General features: G+C 46.4%; 1 protein-coding gene across 2 annotated transcripts in view; it reads right to left on the bottom strand.

Moving 5' to 3' along the window:
- AFAP1L1 (actin filament associated protein 1 like 1) overlaps window positions 1–25335 on the bottom strand; it is a 69089-nt gene extending 43754 nt beyond the window's left edge. For both annotated transcript variants that reach the window (XM_518027.6, XM_016954015.3), the window contains exon 1: window positions 25209–25335. In XM_518027.6, coding sequence (XP_518027.3) covers window positions 25209–25224 — 16 coding nt within the window. In that variant the 5' untranslated portion in view covers window positions 25225–25335. The remainder of the gene's footprint in view (window positions 1–25208) is intronic.
- Window positions 25336–26289: the final 954 nt, after the last annotated feature.

Raw genomic sequence — 26289 nt, 5'->3', positions numbered from 1 at the left:
TCTTCAAATGGAATAACAAACCTCTCTAGCGCCCTCAACAGACACACTGATACGGCTTGGCTGTGTCCCCACCCAAATCTCACCTTGAATTATTGCTCCCAGAATCCCCACGTATCATGGGAGAGACCCAGTGGGAGGTAACTGAATCATGGAGGTGGTTACCCCTGTGCTGCTGTTCTCGTGATAGTGAGACCTGATGGTTTTATAAGGGGCTTTTCCCCTCTTTTCTTGGCATCTCTCCTTGTTGCCACCATGTGAAGGATGTGTTTGCTTCCCCTTCTGACATGATTGTAAGTTTCCTGAGGCCTCCCCAGCCATGATGAATTGTGAGTCAATTAAGCCTCTTTCCTTTATAAATTACCCAGTCTCAGGTATTTATTTATTAGTCTTTATTAGCAGCATGAGAACAGACTAATACATACACTAAATGTTGGTTAACTCAATTCCAAAACATTTACTGAGCACTAACTATGTGTCAGCCTGGCCCCTGGGCGGGGCTTAGAAAACATGGATAAGAGATTGTTCCAACTGTCCCAATGCGCATTCTCTCTCTGTCTCATACACACAAACATGCGTATTCCCTCATAGGTAATTACTCACAAGGGAGGCCACGGCAGATGCAAGAAGGCAGCCACAGGTGGCCTGGGAGCCCTCCTGTGGCCCTGCAGCCACGACTCACATTCAAAAGCACATGATACCTCTCTGCTCTCCCACAGGATGTTGTGGCTCAGGGGTGCACTGGGCTGTTTATCCCTATACTGGTTATTCTGAAACTTTTTGGTATCAGGGTCTTTTTATACTTTTAAAAAGTATTGGGCCAGGCGTGTTGGCTCACGCCTGTAATCTCAACATTTTGGGAGGCCGAGGTAGGCGAATCACTTGAGCTCAGGAATTTGAGATCAGACTGGGCAACATGGCGAAATCCCATCTACAAAAGTATACAAAAAATTAGCTGGGAGTGGTGGCATGTGCCTGTAGTCCCAGCTACTCAGGAGACTTGGGTGGGAGGATTGCTTGATCCTGGAAGGAGGAGGTTGCAGTGAGTCGTGACTGTGCCGCTGCACTTCAGCCTGGGTAACAGAGCGAAATCCGTTCTTAAAAAAAATTGTTGAGGACTCCAAATTGCTTTTGTTTTATGTGGGTTGTATCTATCAATATTTATTGCATTAACATTAAAACTGAAAAATCTTTAAAACACAAGAACACAAAGATACTTATCCCACTAGCCTTCAAAGTTACCCCTTCACCACAGGTTGTGCCTGGAAAACTCCACTGTAAGCTTGTAGAGAATGGGAGTGAAAAGGTATATAACGTCTTAGTACTATATAGAAGTTGTCTGGACCTTACAAACCCCCTGAAAACATCTTGGGGACTGCCCCCAGGCAACTCCCTCATCCCTAGCTACACTTTAAAACTTTAAAAACTGCTGCCCCCCCCAATGAACGACTAATGATTGCAAAACTTTTTGGGATTTTTAAATATGTTTCTCCCTCCCTTCCTTCCTTCCCTCCTTCCCCACTTCCCTCCCTTCCTCTCTCTTTCTCTCCATTCTCCCTCCTTTTCTTTTTTCGTTATATTTTTCCCTCTCTCCCTTCTTTTGTTTCTTTCCTTCTGTCTCTCTTTCTTTCTTTTTGCTGTGAGGTTCCAGCAATTTCTTGTTGTTATCAGTAAATGCCTATGGGTGGCAGCTTTCTGGCTTCTAAATGCTCTACTGCTTCTAATTTAAGGTTTGCTATAGTCGTTTCTAAAGTAAGAACAGTTTGGTTCTGCATGAGCGCTCTGCATTTAAAAACCTGAGCTCTCTCACCCAAGCTTTGTAATACCTTTTTTGTTTCCTTCCTGGTCTTTGATGGGATTCTTAACATGGGACCTTGACATCTAAGTGCTCTTCCTTTAACTGAGATTTGATCACCAAAGTTCAAACAGACCAAAGGAGAAGAAAGGGACTGAATGCATCTGAGAGAAGCAGATGGAGAATGAGGGGCTGCCAGTCCTGGTGGGGTTTCTGCGACCTGAACAGATCTGGCAGGCAGCAGGGGCAGAGGGAGGGGAACCATGGGGCAAAGCACAGCTTGCACTGAACCGGCAAGTCTTTCGCTGGAGCTGAGCAGTTACCCTGTGCTGGGCAGTTAATGCACATTATCCCATCTAATCCTCCAGCGCCCTACAAAGGAGGAAATGGAGGCTCAGAGAAGTGAAGTTACTCAGCCAGTAAGCAGTAAAGTCAGGCTTTGAACCCTGGCCTGTCTGACCCCACATCTGAATGCTCCATCAGAAGACTTCAGCCCAGCTCAGTGCAGCAGAGGCTAGGAGGCCAGGCTGGGGCTTGGGGGAGGTGGGCAGATGTGAGTACTGGGCTTCCTCTCACAGCCCTTCAGTGGAGGGCTCCGGGCCATGACTTCATGGGGCTCCTGATCTGGGGATACCTTTACCTGTGGGTGGAAACCCTCACCGTGAGGCTGAAATTCCTGCGTGAAGGCCCTCTCCCCACTGGGCCTGTTTGAACTTCAGAACTTCAACTGTGAAGATCTCATAGAAAAAAAAAGACCACTGAAAGCAAATACCTGAATTAACAGCAGGGATCTCATCCCAGAGAAAACCCGATATACATCACGGATGTAAGAAACCTTTCAGCCAGTGCTGGGCTCTTCCAGAACAATACAGAGCTCACCCTAAGAAGCTAGCTTTCAATCACAGTGAATACAGAAGTCTGATGACAGCTTCATCTTTAATTTTAGAGAATTCAAACCAAAGAGATTTAAAACATTATAGAATTTAAATTGGAGAGGTCGTATGGGTATAAGGCATATGAAAAGTGATACCAACAGGACAGTAACCTCAATTTTTAGTAAGAAAAGACTCCTCCAGCGGGATTGTTGGAAATGCACATTCCCAGACCTCCTATCCAGAAAGTCTAATTTGCTAGGCCTCCTGGATCCAGGAACTTGCATTTTTACAAGTACTCCAAGTGATTCTGATGGGGGCAGTCCAAGGTTCAACCTCTGCAAAATACTCCACCAGAAAAAATATGCTACAGAGGACATAAGGAATGTGGGAAAACCTCTCCTATTCCTTAAAAAAATATCATTAGTTATCCTCTTCTGAAATAACTGAGAGTCAAGGTGGGAATAGGAGCCCCTGAAGATTACAAATAGCTGGAGCATGGAGTCTTGCTTAGAATAGTGCAGTGGCTAGGGCTCTGGGGTCGGACCCATGTCTATTGGGATTCTTGCACTGACACTTCTGAGCTGTGCAACGATGGGCACATTAGAAATTTTAAGCCCTGGTTTTATCACAGGCAAAATGAGAATAATAGGATCCCAACTGCATAGGGTTGGAAAACTAGGTAAGGTTATGCTTGTGAAGCACTTTGCACGGCACCATGCTTCGAACAAACATTCACTAAATGATAGCCATATTGCATGTTGTTTTGTCATTGTTGTTATTTTCTAATACTTTCCAGAACCATGGAGACTCCACAGTATTGATGAGATAGCATTAGGAGCAGATTTGCTATAGTTCTAATAGGCTCCAGGAGGACAGGGTCTGTGTTTCAGTCAGTACACAGTAGATGCCCAATGAACATTTACTCAATGAATACAATATTTTGATGGCCTAGTCTAATCCTCTTATATTAAACATATAGCAAGTGAGTGTCCAAGAGGTTATTTAACTTAGTTATGGTCACACAACCAGTTGGGGGAAAAAGTATTTTGTGTTAAGTTCACACAATACTAACACAAAGCTTGATGCTCAAGATAAGTCATGAAAGAGTGGCTAAAAGCACAGGCTTGGACAATTTGGGCTTCCCTCCCAGCTCTGTCATTTTCTAGCTGTGGGCCTCTGGGGGAAATTTCTAAACTTTCCTAAGCTTCTGATTCTTCATCTGCAAACAGTGGGGGTGATCACAGTAGCTGCTTCACAAGGTCATGGTGAAGATGAAATGAACTGATGTGTATGGTGCTCAGGCACTCGATGGCTGCTCTCTTCACTCATCTGTGATCGCCCCATTGAGTTTCAGGTGAAGTGGTAGGCACAAAGGAGGATGGTACAGGGACAAGAGGGCATGGTGGGACTCTGCAAGCCTCATCCTGTGAACTATTCATGGCTCTGGCCCTGACACTGAGCTTGGGATGGCTGTGGCACAAGGAGCTGGCGAAGCCCCTTCCCTCAGAGTGCTCACATTCCAAGGACCCCCTCCACGCAAGGTGAGGAGACAATATCTTCTAGACAGAGGGGTAGTAACGCAACCCAGGAATCCTGGGTCCTTGCTGTCCCCGGTCAGGAAAAACTTTGTTCCCAATTCCTAAGCTGCCCCCATCTCCTGTCTTTGCTCTTGGCAGACTCGGGCATGAGGACAGAACTGTCTTTATGTCTCCAGTTTATTTAGAACCACGAATAAATTCCATCTATCTTGCTTGGTTTAGTTGAGTCTTAGGGAGGTACAGTGAATTCCAATGATGAGAAAAAGATACAACAGGAAGAAATGGACTAATCATCTTTTATAAGTTTTCAATCTTTTAAGTGAGACAGAGGCTCAGAAACCCAAGATGAAGGATAATTATTCTCTGGGTTGCAAAAAAGTTTTTCAAATAAATTTAGAAACCTATTTAAAATATATCTAAGATTAGGCTGTTAAATTCTTATTGTTCCTGGTGAGTGCCCAACTAAGAGTAAGATCACTTTTCTATCTTCTCCTCACTCCTCCCCACATGACTGAAATCAAAATAAGATGTTAGATAGCAGAAATTAAGCTACCAATAAAAAGTACTACCACTTGCTACCTGGTTCACATCCCTGATGCAGCCTGAGTGAAAAGCAAGAGGTATTTATCACAACCAGAAAGGACACTAGCGCTCAGAAGGTCAGATTTATTTAGAGATCGCAAAGATAATGAGTTCATAACAAAAGACAAGTGAGTAATTAAATATCAGCAAGTCACAAGAATAATAAACCCTGTATTGGCTCCTATCAAACTAGGCCCAGTGCTGGGCACTTGGACTCATGATCTCATTCCTGTGTACCTTTCAGACTCTGGAGCGTACAAAAATGCTTGGAAACAGCTTGCAAATTACAAACTCATTAAATGCAAAGCCGTAGGAAAATATACAACTTCTCTTTTCCCCACCTCACTATTTGACCAGCCTCTTTACAGAGATCACAAAGATAACTTATCCTTCTTTGTTTTCAAAGTCAGAGTAAATGCAACTAGCACCATTTAAAAATGGAAAAAGACCACTGTGAGACTGTGGTTTTATGAAGGGCCTACAATTTTTCTTTTGATTTACTCAAATTTCCTTTCTTATGCAAAGGAAAATGACCCAATTTCCATCTCATAAAGGCTCCTGTTCTGGAGAAAGAACCAGTGCCTTACTTTGAATATTTCTGATCATGATTTTATAGTTAACTTTCTGCATACTGTGTTAACATATCAGTGGGGTATGACCCACAGTACCAGTGGGGAGGCAAGTCGCCCTGGAAAGAAAAGCAGTATGCTGATCAGATGTGAGCTCAGTGCTTGGGTAGGGTGAAGGAAAGGAAGAGCAGCCTTTTCTGTGACTTTCAAACCCTGCAGGCTTTTCTCTTCTTTCTTTCTTTTTTTTTTTTTTTTTTTTTGAGACGGAGTCACGCTCTGTTGCCCGGCTGGAGTGCAGTGGCGCGATCTCGGCTCACTGCAACCTCCGCCTCCTGGGTTCAAGTGATTCTCCTGCCTCAGCCTCCGAGTAGCTGGGACTACAGCTGTGCGCCACCATGCCCAACTAAGTTTTGTATTTTTAGTAGAGATGGGGTTTCACCATGTTGGCCAGGATGGTGTCGATCTCTTGACCTTATGATCTGCCCACCTCAGCCTCCCAAAGTGTTGGGATTACAGGCGTGAGGCACCCTGTAGGCTTTTCCAGAGACACCTCCTTCCAGGCTGTCCTCACGCTCTGTTCCTCAGCCTCTCAACTCAGGGACTTGGAAGAGCTGTTCTTTTTGCCTATCAGAACTCCCTTCCGCTGCCAGCCAGTAACATCCTCTTTAGCTCTCTACTCAATCCTGACTTCCTCAGGGATACCTTCCTTGTTCTCTTCACTGCACCTACTCCCCCCATTTTAAGCCATGGTAGCATCAAGTATGTCTCCCTGTGGCACTTCACATGGCAAGATTTCGTATTTACTTACGTATTTTTTGATGATGGTCACTTTCCCCAACTTAAGCCTGAGCTCCTTGAGTGCAGGAACATTGCCAGCTTTGGCTAGCGCCAAACATAGGGCAAATGTTTAAGTATACATGGAACAATAAATTCTTGGAGCCAACTTTATTTTCTTTTAAGAGTTGATAAAGTCTAACGGCTAGTTAATGTGATTTTAAAACCATGTCTGGCCTTATAGTGGCTCAGTATAGTAAAGAGATGCTTGAAAAAAAGAAAAAAAAAATCAGGCAACAAAAAGTACCCCCAGCATGTAAAAGGAAGCAAAAGACCAATTTTTCACTTGGCTAGGCTCCCAAATGCTCTATTTTGTTCAACTTATATCCCTCACATGAATACGGCTGCCAATTGATTTAGTGATGCACATTTTGTAGTTGGTGGATTTTAATTCTAACATATACATTCAGAAATAATGATAACAGATATTGAGCAACCTAAACCACCTGAGTTTAATTCCTGTTCCCCAATTTCCAAACTGTGTACCTCTGGGGCACTCCCGTAACTACCTGTGCCTCATGTACACCATCAGTAACGTGAGCATATCTACCTCACCAGTGGGAACAGGCCCCGACACATGTGAATGTGCCTGGAACAGAGTCTGGCACATAGTAAGCTCTCAGTAAATGTTAGCTATCTCCATTACTCTTCCATTACTACTATAACACGTATTCTGCTTCAAGTGATTTACGTGTATTATTTATATAAATTAAGTCTTATTTTGCGGGGACGGAGGCTCTGTTGCCCAGGCTGGAGTGCAGTGGCACCATTTCAGCTCACTGCAACCTCCGCCTCCCGGGTTCAAGCAATTCTCCTGCCTCAGCCTCCTGAGTAGCTTGGACTACAGGCGTGCGCCACCACGCCCGGCTAATTTTTTGTATTTTTAGTAGAGAAGGTGTTTCACCATGTTAGCCAGGATGGTCTCGATCTCCTGACCTTGTCATCCACCCGCCTCGGCCTCCCAAAGTGCTGGGATTACAGGCGTGAGCCACCGCACCCGGCCCATAAATTAAGTCTTACAATAAGGTGGATTACCCCCACTTACACATGTGGAAACTGAGGATGCTAGAATGAGAATACTGGAGGATCTAGTTGTTATGCCTCCCCCAGTTTTCCTTCAGGATGCTTTTTCTGTCTGTGTCCAGCTCTGGGTTTACTCCCACCAGCTCCTCAGGTGAGGCTGGCAGAACTGCCCTTCACTTCCTGGGTTGAGAAATCTCTCCTTCCCCTGCCCACAGACTCTTCCAAGTTGTTGCAAATCTACCCAGCTGGGGCTATCAGGACATCTCCCTTCCTTCCTCTGAATTTACAAGCACTTCTCTGAGTCCAAGTGAAGGCCAAACAGTGGGCAGAATGTAGAAGGAGACGGCACTGGTTGGACTCGCATTGTTTATCACTAAGACAAACACTTCCTGTTGTCCCAGCTTGGATAGGGAAGCCCACTGTACATGCGGGCTGGAAAAGAATGACAAAGGGGCAGAAAAAAAAAACCCAGCTGCAAAGCCAATGCCTCCGTCTTAGTACTTTCCAAGAGTTAAATATAGCCCCTGTGTGAGGGACGGCAGGGGCAGTGAGGTCACCTTGGAAGACTTTTGTGTGTGTTAATTACAGCGATTGCAGGAAACTGAATATCCTTTTATGCTTAAGAGAATAGTACAAATTTGACTCCACAGGATAGAAACACAAAAGCATTCATAAGAAGGGAGAAGGCAAAAAATAGTGGGAAGAATTTGGGACTTGGAGGATTTGGTTTGGGCTCTAACTCCTCCCATTTGCCAGTACGTAATTTCGGATGAGTTATTTAACCCCCTCAGAATCATCTTCCTCTTCTGTAAGAAGGGGCTTAGAAAGCCCATGCACAGGTTTGTGTGAAGGGGAAATGAGGAATGGCTGGGAAAAGGCTGGTAAATCGTAGGGATTATTGTTAGAGATGGTAGAGTACCATTCTTTGATGCACTGTTATTTCAGGAAGACAGGGTGGTCATGGAGAGTTTCTGGGAGCCACTCTTCCCAGGAGTCAGGCTAGGGTGACAGGCTCAGGGAAGCCCCACATCCTCAATGGCCTTACTCGCATCAGCTCTGCCCAGGTTCTTGTCCTCCACCAGGAGGGCTGTCACTTGGGGCATTTTGTTTCTCAGCTCTGGGCCTCCAGGGAAGCCACAACTTCTTCTCCCCAAGGCATTTCCAGACCACACAGGAGGGGGTAGAGGAAGGCCACCCGCTTCTGAGGAAACAGCTTTTGGCTGTGGGACTGGGCTCTCCCAGAATTGTTCCTTTGTCTGCGGATTCCTCCCTGTTGAGCTCACAAAGGAAATGGGTCCAGGAGGAAGTGGAAAACTGTGACACACACGTGCACTCCTCACACAAGATGGCAGCTGTTTCCGCATCCAGCGTCCTGCACCGCCTCCTTCACCAATGGCGTGGGGAAGCAGAGTAGTCCCAGGGAGTAATCTGGGATGCCTGATGGTAAAAGCAGGTAGTATTTTCAAGTGCTAAAGTGATGTTCCAGATGTTGTGCTAAGCATTTTGCATGGATTGCCTCACTTACTCCTCATAATGACCCTGTGAGGTAGGTTCTGTTTTTGCCTGCGTTTACACATGAGCCAAGTGAGGCTCAGAGAGGCACTGTCATTTGTCTAAAGGCACACAGTTGGCAGGTTAAGATTCAAACCTAGACCTCACTCCAGAGCCTAAGCTTTCAATCGCAGCACTAGCGTACCTTCTGGCCTTTTTTTCATAGGTGTCTCCTACCTGCAAAGCTTGCTGGAACCAGCAGTGAGCTCCTCTGACCATTCCCCAACTGATGTTCATTCACCAGGTCGGATGTCTGGCCTGAGGCCTAGGTGAGGCTGGGGATTTCTGCTTTTGAGATGTCTGAGTTTGGGGACCCATCTCACCAACCTCCCCGGGCTGACAGCAAAGCCTCTGACTAGGGGTATGTGGATGATATAATCAATAATAATAAAGCTATCTAATAATAACAGCCAAGATGTATTGAACACTTCCTATATGATGGGTACTGTGCCTTACACTTTTACTTCTTTTAAAAAATAGGACCTCATGGCCGGGTGAGGTGGCTCACGCCTGTAATCCCAGCACTTTGGGAGGCTGAGGTGTGCGGATCACTTGAGGTCAGGTGTTTGAGACCAGCCTGGCTAACATGTACTAAAAATAACATGTACTAAAAATACGAAAAAAAAAAACAAACCCAAAAAAACAAAAAACCCTCATGTCTGTAGTCCCAGCTACTCAGGAGGCTGAGGCAGGAGAATCGCTTGAACCCAGGAGGTGGAGGCTGCAGTGAGCCAAGATTGCACCCCTGCACTCCAGCCTGGGCGACAGTGTGAGATTCCATCTCAAATAAATTAATAAATAAAAATAAATAAAAATAGAACCTCAGGTGGACAAAAATCCTAATCCTTGCTTCATGAGATACTCTCATTATAGGCCCATGCATGCCATATTTTTATTTAGTTATTTATTTATGTAGTTATTTTTGATAATGGAGTAAGCACACACAAACTTACCATTCAAAGCAAAAGCCAGAATCTTGAAAGTACCTTACATCTAACTTTATGATCCCGCCCTCCTGCCTCCCCTGCCCAATCTCACTATCATCCTGAATGCTGTGTTCACCATGTCCTTGCTTTCCCCTCTATATAGTTTTAGTACAACCAGATGTACTCCTGAAAATATTATTTTAAATTTTTAGTTTAAAAATTTATTAAAAGAATATACAGTGCTATAGGTACTCTTTTGTGACTTTTTCTTTAATATTATGCTGCTAAGATTTATCCATATTGCTGCTTGTCATCGTGTTCATTCCTTTTGACTGTTACATGCTATTCCATTGTAGGAATATTCTCTGTGCCTAACACTCAGTGCCTTTACCTCATTTGCTCTTTGCAGCAACCCTATATGGTGGGAACTCTTATCCCAGTTTTACTGACAGGAAACTGAGGCCTAGCAAGGTTAAACTTGCCAGAGGCCATAGGAGCCAGGGTTGGAAACTTTCCACCTCCCACAGTGTGCTGTGTTTTGGTGCTCTGGAGAAAACACAGGCATTGGAGCCAGAATCTCAGGGCTCAAGCCCCAGCTCCACACTTACTGGTTGTGTGACCTTGGGCAAGTCGCTGTGTGTCTCTGACCTCAATTTCCTCAACATCAAAGTGGGGTGATCATAACTGCCCTCCCTACCTCCACAGGCCTGTTGTGAGACTCAAGGCTGATGATGCTGGTGAGAAGCAGGAGCACCCTGTATACTGAAATTTTATAAAGCAGTAAATTGTGATTAATATAAATGTGCCATCCTCTTACCTCCCACTTCCAATCAAACAACGGAACTCATTTAGAATTCAGAAGAGACTGAATAGCACCTCATTCAGAAAAGCAAAGCATTAGGTGGACAATCGGCTTGCAGAAAACTCAGTGTGATCAAGGAATCAGAAAATCATCAGCAGATGCCACAGGCTACACTAATAGGAGTATGTGGTTGGCTTTGTTCTAGTCAATAGAGTTTAAAAATTATTTTTTACTATTTCTGACCTATTTGCAATATCTGAGACCCTACCCTGGTGCTGTTTGTTTGCGGCATTTCCTCTGCATAATCTGTTCTCCAATTGCTACCTCCTGGTAGCTGTGTGACATTGGGCAAGTGACTTCTCTGTGTCTGTTTCCACATCTGCAAAATTTGGATAATAATAATACTTATTCCTTACAGGGCTGTTGTGAGGATCCAGTGAGGTGTTACATAAAGTGCTTAGAGAAGTCCCTGATGCATGCCAAGCTGATGATATGATTATTATCTAAAATCTCCCCCACACCCCAGAAAGTGCTTGCTTATCCTCTGAGAGTTGGTTTAGATGCCACTTCCTCCGGGAGGCTGATCCAGCCTTCCTGGACAGGTGAGATTCCCCTGTTCTATGCGCCAGAGTAGATGACTTGTTCGATGTCCACTGTGAATCCATGAGGACTGAGATGATGCCTGACTTCGTATCTGCCCAGTGTTCAGCACAGTAATGGGTACACAGCAGGTGCACTGGGGAGGGGCTAAGTGACAACCTGGAATTCATAGAAAGGACCACAGACTAGGGAGGCCCCATGAATCCTGCCTCTGACAAATGTCTCCAAGAACAGAAGGGTTCTTGGGGAGTGGGAGAAGAGAAGGGGTGGAGTAGATGTGCTACCTGGGGAGCTGGGGCCTTGGGGAGCAGACATGGATCAGGAGTGACAGTTCCAAGACCACAGTATTAGGTTTGGTGTATAGAAGAACTTTCCAGCAATCTGAACTAAGAGAGGCAGATAGGTGTCCCTTTCAAGAGGGATGGAGCCCAGGTGGGATAGTCCCTCGTCAGGAAGGCTAGGGAGGAGTCAGTACAGTAGGTAGCTGTGGCATTGTGAACCCAGGTGAGATGTATCCAACATCAAACCTGGGATTTGGCTTCCCTCACCCAGGCAGGTTTCATCATTTCACCAAGCCTGTTTTCTCAATGTAAGACAGAGATAATAACAGTGTTTACCTCAAAGGGTTGTGGCAAGAAGAAAGGGAGACAATGTATGAAGACTGTATGCATCATGCCAGGTACATATGAATCATGCTTGTAAGGGTTCATTATGATTACTAATGTTGCTGCGGTTGTCAGTGATGAAAGGAAATCACCCAGGGCCTAGATTAGATATTCTAGGTGGGAGGCTGGAAGCTGAGCTCAGATGGCCACTCTGACTATCTGCCCAGGTAGGAAGTCTTCCCTCCTTTCCTTCCCTCTCACCTGCAGAAACCTTTCAGTGTTAAACCTGGATTTGGTTCTGGGCCAGGCCCCCATGAACCTGCCCCACAGGAATCCACCCCCGAATAGGCTCTAGGAGACCCCGGGGTGATTCCTGCCTCCATCATTGGGGTTGAGGATCCAAGAAAACGTTGATCAAAAGTCATGGAAATGGATGTTTTGAGTTTTGAAATGCCCCAAATATCTCTCTGCTTCTGCATTAGACTAACAATTGTGTACAATTAACCCTAACTCAAAGTGGAGAGTTTAAAGTTTTATGTATCTCTGCTTTTAAACATCAAGGTGAGTTGGTCTTACAGTCTGCTGCTCACCTGAGATATTTGCCCTACCTCCTAACTGGCCACCTCTTTCCAATCTCTCCCTTTCCATTCGAATGTGAGCTCACTGCTGGCTTTAATAATTTCCCCAAATTGCAACACATCATAATCTCTTCCTGCTCACAACTCATCCACTGCTCCCCAGGGCCCAGAACACCAGTTTTCCTTTGTGACACAGATGATGAAAGATCCTCACGTGCCCCATGCACTCCCTGTGGCTTATCCCCAACGTCTCCGTAATCCCATCCCTTCCCAGGATGGGCAGGCAAGGAGCGAGGGTGAAAGTGTCAGAGATAACTTGGATTACTTTCTAACTTATTAAGAAAGGCAGTCATTTCTAAACCTGAGTTTTAGGCATTTGCTTTCTTTTTTCAAAAAGTTGACTGCTTCTTATGTGCTGAGTGCTTTCACTATATGAATCCAATGATCCCCCATCGTAGATAGGAGACTGTTATCTCCATTTTCAGTTGAAGAGACAAACTCAGGGGGCTAAACAAAAGGAGTAGAGCCAGGATTCAAACCCCAGGCAACTTGACACCACGGCCAGAGCCCTCAGTTGTCGTACTCTCCTTTCTCTATTATTAGTTACAGATTGCAAGCCGCACAACCTCTAAGGACTGGGACACACCCAGTAAGCGACTGGGAGAATACATCCCTACTCTTTGGAAGGACATGGAGGCCCCGTGTCACCTCCATCTGCTCTTTTGGGCTCTCGGCATGCTGCCCTGCTTTGCTTTCTGAGCATGCTTCTGGGCTCTTCTTTCCACGATTTTCTCCATCTGGAATGCCATCTCTACAGGGCTCCTGGCTAGGAAGTGTCCCTTGAAACTTCTGGTCCTTTATATATTCTCTTTGATGGACACTGACTAGATATGACCTCATGTTCCAGGCATCGGTGACCAAGTTTCACTTTCTCTGACACACTGGGAGATTCAGGGACCCTGAGCTTCCTCTGTGGAACCTCTGAGAGCTGCACCTGGTTGCTGGCTGGAGGTGAGGAAAGGCCATCAGGCTCTCTGGCTTCCTGGCACACTCCCAGGAGATCAGTTTTCTTTTTGGTCCAAGTGGAGCTAAAAAAAAATCCCCCTTGGTTTTGCATCAGCAGGATCTGCTTTCAGCAAACCCTTCAACAAGAACGGGCAGGAAGAGTAAATATTTATTCTACAAATGAATAAATCTGGTTCCATCTTCAAAAGAAAACCTTAGTATAAATTATCATAATTTCTCCATTCTAAGATGCCACTGATTTGAAGATATTTTCATATTGAACAACAGCTTTTTGAAAAAAAAGAGAACAAAACGAATAAATTAAGATGTCAATTGTAAGGTATGTTCTGAGTTTTTTTTTAAAAAAATCTTTGTATCAATGAAATAAAAATACATATGGTTTAATTTAATTTTTATTTTCTTCTTTTGGCTTCGGTGCTGTCAGAAAAAAAAATTCTCCAAAACTTTGACTAGGCCACGGTGAAACATGGGCAGATATCAACAATGTGTCCCAGCCAAGTCCCACCACTGAACCTAGGTGGGCTCCAGGTCAGCAAGGGCACTTCCTGGTCACCCGTGCACTAATGGCAGCCCTAAGGCCCTGCAAAGCCAATGGACAGGCTTTCTCCCCAGCAGAAATATGTCCGTGTTCTGCTGATACCTGGTAACCACGTCAGTGACATGTGGAAAGCCAAACGGGAACCTGTCAGGTGACCGTAGGCAAGCCACTACTCCTTGTACCTGTTTCCCCAGTTGTAGAATCAATGAGATAGGATTAGGTAAGTGGTTTCCTAATGCTCTTCTGATGAAGCCTATGGGATCTGCATAGCTTCCTTAGGTGCTGCCCCGGTGGTAAGAGGGATGGAATGGGCTGTGCTCAGTGTTCTCATTCCCACTTCACCCATAGCAGCTCTGTTGCTTAAGATTTTGTTTGCAAAAGGTTTCTGAGGCCAAAAGTAGTTTGAAAAACACTGGTAAATGGCATTCTGGGGTCTTCCCAACACTACTCTTGAATACACACTCTCGTATGGTTTAAGGACAGTGCTTCATTCCTTGGTTTGGACACACCCTCAGAATCCTTCTCACCACAGTGCTCCAGGGAGACACTCCCAATCTCTCTACAGCCTAATCCAGGGGTTGGCCAACTTTTTCGGTAAAGGACAAGATACTACATATTTTAGGCTCTGTTGGCCTCTGTTTCAACTACCCAACTCTGTCCTTATAGTGAGAAAGTAGCCCTAGACAATATATAATGAACAGGTGTGGCTGTGTTCCAAGAAAACTTTCTTTACAAAGACAGGTAGCAGGCCAGATTTTGCCCTTGGACTGAGGTCTGCTGGTCCCTGCACTCTAATACTTCAACCTTAATGGTGAAGGAACTGAAGCCCAAGGGGGGAATTCAAGGAACTTGGTTAGGATCCTTATCTCCCAGCAGTGAATTGCTTCCACCACACTACACTACTCATTTAGCTGTGGCTCTTGCCCTAAGTTGAACTGCAGGCATCTGGGGACTACATGGTTGAGGGAATGGCGCCGGGAAAAGGCACGTATTCCATTTCTCTCTCTCAGGAGATCAGTTTTCCTCTAGGTTCTTAGAGGGCTATAAAAAGCCCCCAAGCTTGCCTCCTGTGAGGCGTGCTGTCCATCAATTCCCCAGAACTGGTATGACTGCAATGTGGTGCCACATTCTGCCCCCGCCGCAGCCTGACAGCTGTGCCAGGGAGAAGAATCACGCCAGGCCAGCTCTGCACCTTCACTCCCTACTTGGGGCAAGGCTGGGATTCCCCGAATGGAATTTTAGATGGAGGATAGACCCCGGCCGGGCCCTCCCGGCTCAGCCTCCTTTGTTAATTCCGGGATAATGAGAGCTTCATGAATGCTGAATACCAGAACTCCAAGGGCCACAGCGGGAAGAGTGTGAAGGATAAGAAATAAAACCTCATGCAGGCTGCCCGGCTATACCCCCTCATCGATAAAGGATGTTCCCTAGAATTATTCAGACCTCCTTTTCCTCGTCTTCTCGGCACCCTCCTTGTCCCCACTTAGAAATCTTTACCTAGTCAGCCCATCTTAACTAGCAAGTCCCTCGTATATCTAACCTGGGGATAACCCTCCAACATTCATGGAGAAGCAGCGGAGAGCAATGGTAAAGAACTCAGGTATGGAGGTGAGTTGGGCTGCATAAATAGGCCTTTCAAAGCCTCAGTTTCTTCATGTATAAAATGGGAATATGACAGTATCTATTGAGTCATGGTGGGCTTTCAGCAATAAGTACACTTGACTGTAACTATTAAGCATTTGCTATTGTTAGACACTGGGAATATGGCACAAAAGATACTCCTAGGCCTCAGGACTCATACACACATAAAACAGATATTTCAACAAGTGTGGTGAAAACTTCCAAAAGCCCAGTCTGAGGAGGGTGGTGGTAACCCAAAGTCAGGAGAGACCTAGAGGTGGATATGGCAGGGAGAGGACGCTGAGCTGCATCTTTCAGGAAGGGGGAAGAGCAGAGTCATCTGTTTGAACCTTAGTTATTGCATCTGTCCAATGGGGAGAATGTCTCTGCTATCTACTTCATAGGGCCATCACCAGGGTCAAGAAATGCGACAGAAAAGAAACTCAGGGCTGGAAGGGTCTCCAGAAAAAAGAATTTAGTGGGTCAATTCTCTGTCTGATGAGTCCCCCATTACACAGGTTCCTTCTTGCCCATAGCAACCCCCCCACCGTGAACGGCTGCTAAGTGACAGCGTGTATGATCACATGGGCAGGGGTTGCCCAGCCTCTGCACAAAGCACTCTGTGGATGATGTGCAATGTCCCTGAAGCTAAGCTGAAATGAAGATAACTGGTGAATGTCAAAGTGCTTCTAAAAGTTAAAAAAAGGTATGTTCTCATAACACGGAAGTGAGCGGCTGAGCCAGGGCTTGGATGTGGGTGTTCTGCTTCCATGTCCAGATCCATTTCCATTCTGGCACTCTGTGCTGGGATATTTATTGGAGGCTGGAGTTCACATCACCTGGGAGTCCATGGTGGAGGGCAGGGGAGGGAAGGGGAAGGAGAAGCCAAGATAAACACAATGCATCTCCGAAGGTCCATTTTGTACAAAGATATTTTGAGAGGGTGATAGAAGGGGTTAGATATATTATGGATGCTAACAAAAAATTTGCACGGCTTTTTAAAGATAAAATGAGACATTTCATGCTTTCAGAGGTTGCTTTGGGTAACAGACCCAGACCCTAGAGTCTCATTCAGTTGAAAAGTGTGAAAGACAGAACTAGAAGCAGGTGTTTGAGCAAGGTCAAGGGTCAAGATAAAAGCAGTGCATGAAAACAGTAATTATCACCCTTGTGTGAATATCAGAATCACCTGGCGGATGTGCCAGGAAAAAAAAAAAAAAAAAAAAAAAAAAAAAAAAAAAAAAAGCAGATTCCCAAACCTCTGACCCACTGATCAAATCTTTGTGGGTGTATTTTCAGTAGGCTCCACAGGGGGTGATTCTGAGCCCAGCTGGATTTGAGAACCACTGCTTTAGATAAATAGGGAGTGGTCCTTAAGGCAGGCTGGAGAAGGCAAGAGCAGAAACAGGAAGCTCCTAGCCGAGGCAACAGGATACAGAAGCCATCCAAGATATATTTCCCAATAATAGTCAACAGGATTTGGGATTTCACTGTATAAAGGATGAAGGCAAAGGAAATGATGGATAATGATGAAGTCTACATTTCTGTCCCTAAAGTGAGGATCATTGACGTGGAGAATCCTGGAGTTAAAAGTGGCCATATGCAACTCCTCCTCCGTTAATTGTGTACTCTCACTTTCATTTATTCATCATCTCAACAGACATTTATTGAGCACCTACTATGCATCAAGCATTACACTAGGTCCTGGGGGAAGGTCAGAGAGCAAGGAGAGAAGAGCCCTGCCCCAACAGAGTTCATATGAACAGCTAATTCAAGCCCACAGTGAACTGTGATTGAGAAGTGCAGGGTGCTCTGAACATCTACAACAGGCATGTATCTTGGGAGACTGGGAAACATTGCCTTGAGGAAGTCATATTTCAGCAGTGAGCTAAGGAAGAGCAAGGGTGAACCAGGTGAAGGCACAAAATATTCAAAGCTGCAAGGAGCAGGGCCAGTGTGAGAAGAGCCCAGGGCAAGAGGTAGGTGGGGGTCCAAAGCGAGCTGGCAAAGTGTGCAGAGGGCAGACAGGGCAGACCTGAGGCACCACAAGGACAGTAGCTGATGTTTTATAAACAATGAGAAACCACTGAAGGGTTTAAGCATAATCAGACCAGTAGCTGTAAATAACTGTCCTTAATTGCATCAGGCGGTCTCCCCAAATTCCATCCTTAAGCATAGATAATTCATAAGTCCTATTAAAAGCTATAATATACTGTACCTTTAAAAAAAGAATGCTTTAGGTTGAAACATACACTCCTAGAAGTCCTGTTCTCTACAGTGTGCAAAAGGGTCAAGCTGCGAAAGCTTCTTGAATTTTACGTGAGAGTAGTCCTTAAGCTACATGCTAAGCTATTCTGTGGCTTCCCTGATCTGTGGTCACTCAAACTTTGACTCTTTGCATCCCTAGGCAACTTGTATTCTACCATTGAACAGTTCTTTTCATTTGTATGCTTCTCTTAGATTGAGCCCAAACTGGCCTCTGTTTAATCTCCTTCTGTAGAAACTTTCTATTACCTCTTCTACAGGACAACAAATTTGAGAACTGATTCCATGTCCCCACTTCAACTTTAGTCTTTCTCACAAACACCCCCATTTCCTTCAATAACTTCTCATGTGGTTGAGTTGTTAGCATAAAAAGAGAAACAGGAAGGGTCATCTGATTTGGTGGTGAATAAGATGAGTTCAAAATTGGGTCACCCAAAGGCAGAGTTGACCTCGGAATGGAAATGTACTATAGGCAGGAGGTCATGAGGAACTGGAGGCCAAATCGTGGCTGGTGATGGACATCTGAGAGTTACTCTCATAGAGGGGTTTAGTTCTTCACAGGAGTGAGTGTAGCGAGAGGGCTGACGTGGTCAGGAGATCAGGGGAGAGAGGGGCAAGTGCCATAAAAGACAGAGCAAGAAGATAGAGACAGAGCAAGAGGGAAGATAGAGCAAGTGGGAGAAGATGGGAAATAACAATTAGTAAGCACCTACTATGGGCCAGGCACTGGGAGCTAGGCAAATATTACTGCATTTCAGTCTCCCAACTATGGGTGTCATTCTTCTTGCATTACAAAGACTGAGGAAACAACTTGGTTGCGTAACTTGTCTTAGTGTGGGAGAGGCCTAGAGGCTATGAGCACCTATAACATTGGGATGGGGCAGGGAGAAGGCAGAAAAGGCTTCCTGGAGGGATGAGGCAGTGGTTATTTAACCTAGACTTATTCGACCCCCAAATCCGTGATTTTCACATCTCTGCAAATTAGGAGAATACATCAGAAAGGAGTAGAGGCTCAATCAACAGAGCTAGAGGCCAGGAGATGGGATTTGATGGAGGTGAAAGGCTAGACTTTGGTCCAATGGAAGTGGAAGCCATTTGTGACCCTTCAGAGAGGGTTCTCAGTGGAGGGTGTGATTGGAAGCGAGGCTGCAGGAGGTGAAAGGAGTGTGCAAGAGGAGTTGCTGACCATTTGAGAAGTTTGGCCAGGAAAGGAAGGAGGAAAATGCTGGGGTTTGGTGGGGGTGTTGCACACAGATGGGTTCACTTTTTTGTTTGGTTCTGAGGTTTTCTTGAAGATTAAGAAGGGTATGAGAAGCTGATGGTATCTAAGACCAGGATTGTTTTTCTGGACCAAAGATGAGAATGGAGTAACGATATGTTCTTGGCAGAGGGTGGGAGGGAGGAACTTACTTGGCAGAATGCTTACTCATGTGAAAACGGGAGTTTGAAACTGATATTTGAGGGAGAGGCTGGCAAAACTTTGACAAAAATGGAGAAGCCAAACAGCTTCTGTGAGAGACAAAGAAATGGAAGCAGTGCCCAGTGACCAGGAGAAGCCTCCACAGGGAACACAGTTAAGTCATACGGCCCCGTATGACTCCTTACACCCATTGCAGAGTGTGGTTAAATTCTGAGTGCTAGACTACACGTATTACTCTTGCCATGACATTCCAAATGAAGACACTGAAGGGTCATAAAAAGTGACTGCCCAAGGTCATACAAAAAGTTGCAGTCAAAACTCAAACCCAAATTTGTCCATTCTCTGAACCACTCAGCTCCACTGAGTCCCAACACTGACAAAGATGACCCATGAAATATGTTTGGATCAAAAAGATGATTCGAATATGGATAAGGGTTCCTTTCAAAAGACCATTACCATAGAAGGAGTAGGAAATGAACTTGGATGTCAGGGAAGAGGTATGTCTGCATGGAAATTCACAGCCTTGGGGACAGAAGTTGGGTCTCAAGTCACTGCAGGGGGAGGTCATCATATGGATTAGCTACAGGCTGCTTGGTCAATGGACACTGTAGGGAAGACATGGCCTTCCTAATTTGGATCTCAAAAGCTGGTTCAACAGAGGCAAGACACAGGCAGAATGGATTCTCAGATCATCTGTTGAGCAATGAAAATCTCATTCCATGAAAAGAAGAGCATCAGATTATTTCTTGAATTGCCCAGCAGACAACATGATCTCCCCAAGAACACAGAACACAGCAAAAGAAACTCCTGTCTTGGGTTCAATTCAACTGCAGTAGTTGAAAAAGAACCAGTTGTGAAGGGGAAAGGAAAGGAACCTTGGGGGAAATAAATCACTCCACATGAGCCTGGGAGATCAGACATAATGTTGGACATTAAGAAGGCAAATTTTTAAAAATCAGAAAAAATTCAGACCATAGCCTTAAAGAGATGATGATCCAAGAAGAATGAAAAGTTCACAAAAGCAAAACTGTGATGACATAGCCACAGTCAGTAGGCTTGAATAGAGAGACTATATAACAGAAAATGAACATTTCAGTCACTCAGAAATGTCATTTGGACAGTGGTCCAGTTATTGAAGGTCATAAGTGGATTTCCAAGAGACAAGCACCATAAGGGATCACGGTGATACAAACAAGATTATAACCTGTTCCCTGTCTTTGAGTTGTACACAAAGCTGTCTAATTCAGTATTTAAAACAGAGCAGGGACTCAAAAAGCAACATCAGAGTTGGAGTAGCTTGTGGAAGAAGCAAGTGAAGTTCTGTAAAGCAGTCTTATTAATGGTGAGTGTGGTAAAAAAAAAAATGTAATTACTAAAATAGCCAACATTTATTGAGTGGATCCCCTATGCTAGGTATTATTTGTAGGTTATTTATAACAAATCCAAGAAATAGGTGTTATCAGTATCATAATTTATCCTCATCTGCGGGTGGTGCCATTTGCTTTAGATGTATGATGTGGGAGACAGGGACAGAGAGCTAATTAACTTGTTCTGTAGAAGGCGGTGTCCATAGACATTGGCTTTACCTGATGGTTGATTCTCTTGTATGGTATTTGTGAATCAGGAAACCCTCTGGAAGGATTGCCATTATGATATAAGTGGTTTCTATGTTTGTTACTGTGCTTTATGAATCCTTTTCTCTCCCCATGGGAAAACACATACCCTGTTGGAAGAGAAATTCTACTTTCGGCGTTTGTTTCCATTCTCAAGTCACTTGACTTTGATGCTGAGCTTTTTATGCTCAGCATATTCACAGCAATTGCTGTGAAATATCTGAATAGTGCAGCTTAAGTGCCATGGAGATGTCTGGGGCCTGAAACAGGAAGATTTGGCATCTAGGTTCTGCTCTAAGGCTTGGGCAGGTCACCTGCCACCAAGGAGGCAGTCAGCAGCAAGCTTAAGATCAGGACTTTGATATGGAGACAGCTGGGTTTGAACCCCAGCTCTGTGTCTCATATGGAGAATGAATGAGCAAATTAATGTCAGTGACCTAAGCTTGTTGTTATGGACTGAATTTTGTCCCTCCCAAATGCATATGTTGAAGCCCTAACCCCAAGTGTGACTGTATTTGGAGACAGGGTCTTTATGGAGGTAATTAAGGTTAAATGAGGTTGCAAGGGTGGAGCTCTAATCCAATAGGACTGGTGTCCTTATAAGAAGAAGAGACGGCCGGGCATGGTGGCTCACGCCTGTAATCCCAGCACTTTGGGAGGCTGAGGCGGGTGGATCACGAGGTCAGGAGATGGAGACCATCCTGGCTAACATGGTGAAACCTCATCTCTACTAAAAATACAAGAAAATTAGCTGGGCATGGTGGTGCACGCCTGTAGTCCCAGCTACTCGGGAGGCTGAGGCAGGAGAATGGCATGAACCAAGGAGGCGGAGCTTGCAGTGAGCCGAGATCCCACCACTGCACTCCAGCCTGGGTGACAGAGTGAGACTCTGTCTCAAAAAAAATTAAAAAATGAAGAAAGAAAAGAAGAAGAACAAAGAAGAAAGAAGGAAGAAAGAAGAAGAAGAGGAAGAGGAAGAAGAAGAAGAAGAAGAAACACCAGAGATCTTTCTCTGGATGCACAGAGAAGAGGCCACGAAGGGACACGGCAAAAAGTGTCCCTACAAGCCAGGAAGAGAGGCCCCACCCGACACTAACCCTGACTGCACCTTGATCTTAGACTTCCAGCATCTGGAACTGTGAGAAAATTAATTTCTGTTGTTGCAGCCACCCAGTCTGTGTATTCTGTTATTGCAGCCCTTGCTGGCTAATACCCTGGCTGAGCCTGCTTTCCCCTGAGGTATGATTCATGATAGTCCCAGCTCATAGGCCCCATCCTATGGGTTGTTCTGAGAGGAGCCACATAAGAAGCTGAGGACAGTGCCTGGCACATGGCAAGAGTTTGATGATTTCAGTTATTATCGTGAATACCAATGTGTGGTTTTCTTCCCTAGTCAGCTGGGCATGACAGTCCCATCTCTCACATGGTAGGCAGGAGGCTGAAATGAGACCTGTGCTTCTTAAGCCTTCCCTGATGACAGAAGAGAGTGCACACCTGCCTGGGAACAGGGGTACAAGAAAGGTCTGCTGGAATACTTTTTTTTTTTTTTTTTTTGAGACGGAATCTTGCTGTGTCGCCCAGGCTGGAGTGCAATGGCTCGATCTCGGCTCACTGCAACCTCCACCTCCCAGGTTCAAGCGATGCCTCCTCTCCTGTCGCAGCCTCCCGAGTAGCTGGGATTACAGGTGCCCGCCACCACACCCAGCTAATTTTTGTATTTTTAGTAGAGATGTGGTTTCACCATGTTGGGCAGGCTGGTCTCGAACTCCTGACCTCAAGTGATCCACCCACCTTGGCCTCCCAAAGTGTTGGGGTTATGGGCGTGAGCCACGGTGCCCAGCCTGGAATACTTTAAGTCTCATGTTTTATCTTAAAAATGCATGCAGATTTTTCATTCTGATTCATAAACGGTTGTGTTTGCAATTATTTATCAGAGTAGAGAACTGAGGAGCCAGACAGTTAAACTGATCTTGTGTGCCCAGCCACAAGACCACTTTACTTGAGATGGCCTTTGTAAGTCACCAAGAACTGATCTGAGTATACTTAGTACTATTCTCAAACTGATTACTTGTACAGCAATGTTGATTTTTAAAAAGAGAATACTACTAAGTATTGCTGTACAAGTAATCAATTCGAGGTGCACTATAAAGTGTGTTGTATTTTACTAATTAAACCACTGTTGGAGCTCCTCACGGTGCACTATGTGCCAGGTGCAGTGTCAGCAGATTGATCACAATAGATCCACTCCTTGCCTTCCTGAAGCTTACTTCCGGGTAGGGAGGCCGACACTAAAGAGTCAGATAACTATGTCTATAAAGTTGCGACAAGAGGTGTAAAGAAAGATAGCAGACTAGAAAAGCCTGCAGGGAGAGAGCAGGTCAGAGCCCTCCTAGGCTCTCAGCACCAAGGGATTCCTGGGAAGTCTGACTTCCTAGGAAGAGTGCTCTGGAGGCAGCCTTCTGACGTGGAGGTTGTTGGTTACCAAGCATTTAAAGTGAAGTGAACTATTGTCACTCTGTCTTAGGATGACACAGTGCACTTTCCACAGGCCTGGGTAGGCCTAGGTATGGATTTTTGTACTGGAGATCAGACAGGGTGGTATTTAAAAACTGGTGGGGAGTAGGGGTGGTGGAGAGGTGGGGGAGGTGGCGGGCGACTAGGAGTGTGAAGGGGAGGGTGGATGGTGGTATTTGCTTTAGACGCATTATGCAGGAGGTGGGAACAGCAGGACTGAGGGGTGTGAGAGGTGCCTCTTCTCTCTGTTTTTCCTCCCTGATATACACTCTTCACACTTGCCTAGAAATCAGTTAACAGGTGAGAACTGCTTTACAAATCTAGGCCTCAGTTGCTAAAGAACCAAACAGAAGCCCACTCTCTTTCCTGCCTGCCCTTCCCAGTCCCTGAAGGAGAAGGTGAATCCAGTATTCTGTGTTGGGGAGGGGCCAGTGAGGAGGTTGACCTGGAAGCCAGGACTCCCCTCTGGCCCTCTGAGCTCGCCAAGCCTGACTTTCCGTTTAACAGGAGTAAGGGAGGTTACCCCACACCTGCTCCCGGCTCATCCCTGCCCCAGTGCCTGCTAATTGCTCCCATGCCCCTGTTCCCTTCTTTTTTTCCTCCCTTCGGGGGCTCAGCACAGCAAACAGGCAGATGGGGGAGAGGTGTGAGATTATCGTGGGGAGGGGAAGGAATTTTCCATTATTAATAACAACAACAACAACACTTCGCCTGTTGGCACAGCACTCACTAGTTTATCTAGTGCCTTCACACCTGTGATCTCTTTGGATCCCAGAGGTGCAGACTGAAACCCTGGGGTTCTGATTCCCAGCCTCTGACACTGTTCACATGTCCAAGCAGGCCACTTCTTTACAGACACACACATGCCCATCTGGCCATTGCCAAAGGCCATGTCTAGACCTTTACTTAAAATGTGCGCTGCCAGGCGCGGTGGCTCACGCCCGTAATCCCAGCACTTTGAGAGGCCGTGGCCGGCTGATCACCTGAGGTCAGGAGCTCCAGACCAGCCTGGCCAATATGGTGAAACCCCGTCTCTGCTAAAAATACAAAAATTAGCCGGGTGTGGTGGCGCATGCCTCTAATCCCAGCTACTCCGGAGGCTGAGGTAGGAGAATCGCTTGAACCCGGGAGGCGGAGGTTGCAGTGAGCCAAGATCGCGCCACTTCACCCTAGCCTGGGCAACAAGAGCGAAACGCCGTCTCAAACAAAACAAAACAAACAGAAAAAAATGTGCGCTAGCCCCCTACGAATGCTGCCCTCTCGGCTCATGTCAATCTCAATTTCAGTAAGTCCCTTCCACTTCTGTGAAACGTCTACCAAATACACTGGAAAAGGGTCGGCAAGGTGCCTTGGAGACCATCTAATCCAACTTTGTCGCTGGTCCAGAGAGAAGGGCTGGGCCGAGGACACAGCTGGTGCGGGATAGAACCACCCCCGCCTCCTCCCTGCCTGGCGCACACAGGCATGCACACGCGCGCCTGCTCACGGCGCTCCTCCTTCTCGCAATGCCCTAGGCAGCTGCAAACTTCGGTCCCCTGGAGCTTCTCCCTAGGGGCTGCCCACAGCGGGTGTTTCGGGAGTTGAACCTGTACACCTTGTTTTACCCTTTAGAGTGGAATGAGGTGGGAGGAGCTCGCTGTCCTCCGGAAACTAGAGGGGGATCTTTTATGAAGTTACAAATCCTTAGCCTATGAAAACTCTGATTTCACACACAAGAGGCGAGTTGGCCCCAGGACACGGGCGTTGACACGCACCGGGTTGTCCCGGCAGCCGGAGGCACCTTTGCATAAGCGCCGCGTCTCCCAGTCCCCTCCGAGCGTTCCTCAGCCCCCGCCCCACCGCCCGCCTCTCTCCCTCCTCCTCTCCGGCTTCAGATCGTCCAGTCTCCCTTTCCCGCCCGGCGCAGCAACAAGTGCAGGCGTCGCGGCCCCTCTTACCCTGGCCTCGGTCCATGGCGCCGGCCCGGTCCCCGGGGAGCGGGCCGCAGGGCGCAGGGGCTCCGGCGCGGCTGGTGGCGGCCGGCGCGCTGCGCTCTCAGGCCAGCCCAGCGGCCGGCGCTCTCTGCGGTCCCCTCCCCCAGACAGGATGCTCGCCGGCAGCCCCCGCCCCGCCCGCGCCCGCGCCCGCCCCTCAGAGCCGCTCCCGGAATAGACCCGAGCACGCCTCGCCCCCTGGGCCGCAGCCCGCTGTCCCGTGGTGCCGCACACGCCCGCGCCGCGCCCTGCCGCTCGCTCGCCCTCCGCGGCGCTCCCACTTGGGCTTGGAGGACCCTTTTCCCCGTCCGCACGCTTTCGTTCCCGCGCCCGCGCGGCCTGCCCCAGCCCGGACCCAGGAGGTGTGCGGCTTTGCTTGCACTCCGCTAGCGATGGGGTCTTACCACCGCACCCCTCAGCCGGCTCCATGCCGGAATGCGGAGACTGTTGGAGCGCGTTTTTATCCTATGGAATCAAAACCCCCTTCCCTGCAGCCGCCACCCATTTCCTGGCTTTGGGCTTGTCTTCTCCATTCGCCGCGGGTCTTTCTTGAGCACCTTCTAAGCCAGACAGAGGGCCCGCGGCGATGCCGGTGCAATGTCAGTGGTGTTGCGAAAGAGGAGTTAAATAATAACAAAGATCTTCAGAAAGAAAAGCATCTGGGAAAGGGAGAAAGAGAGGCTTGCTGAAAGGTGGGCAAGGGCTTGGGACACTTTCAACTTTTGAGGTTCCTTGTGTACTAAAACGTGAAAACATAACGAGGATCTGGGAGAATTCAGAAAAAGAATAGAGAAATGAATAACACGTGAAAACATGCAAAACAGGGTGATAAAAAATGTGGAAATGAATACTTTTAGCATACAAAATACAGTGCAATATAAGTGTACTTTTCGCAAGATGGTAGAAAATATTGCTATGACCAGTGTGGAACAGTAATGGGATCTAAGTTTAAAGCTGTATGAAGAATGTCAACTTCTTCACCTTATTGGTATATCCCTGTGAAAATAGGTCTCACTCATTTATACACAATATCAAATGTCTGACT

The sequence above is a fragment of the Pan troglodytes genome, chromosome 4 (assembly GCF_028858775.2).
Source record: "Pan troglodytes isolate AG18354 chromosome 4, NHGRI_mPanTro3-v2.0_pri, whole genome shotgun sequence".
In the NCBI taxonomy this organism is placed as follows: domain Eukaryota; kingdom Metazoa; phylum Chordata; class Mammalia; order Primates; family Hominidae; genus Pan; species Pan troglodytes.
This window is presented reverse-complemented; position numbering and strand designations above follow the sequence as displayed.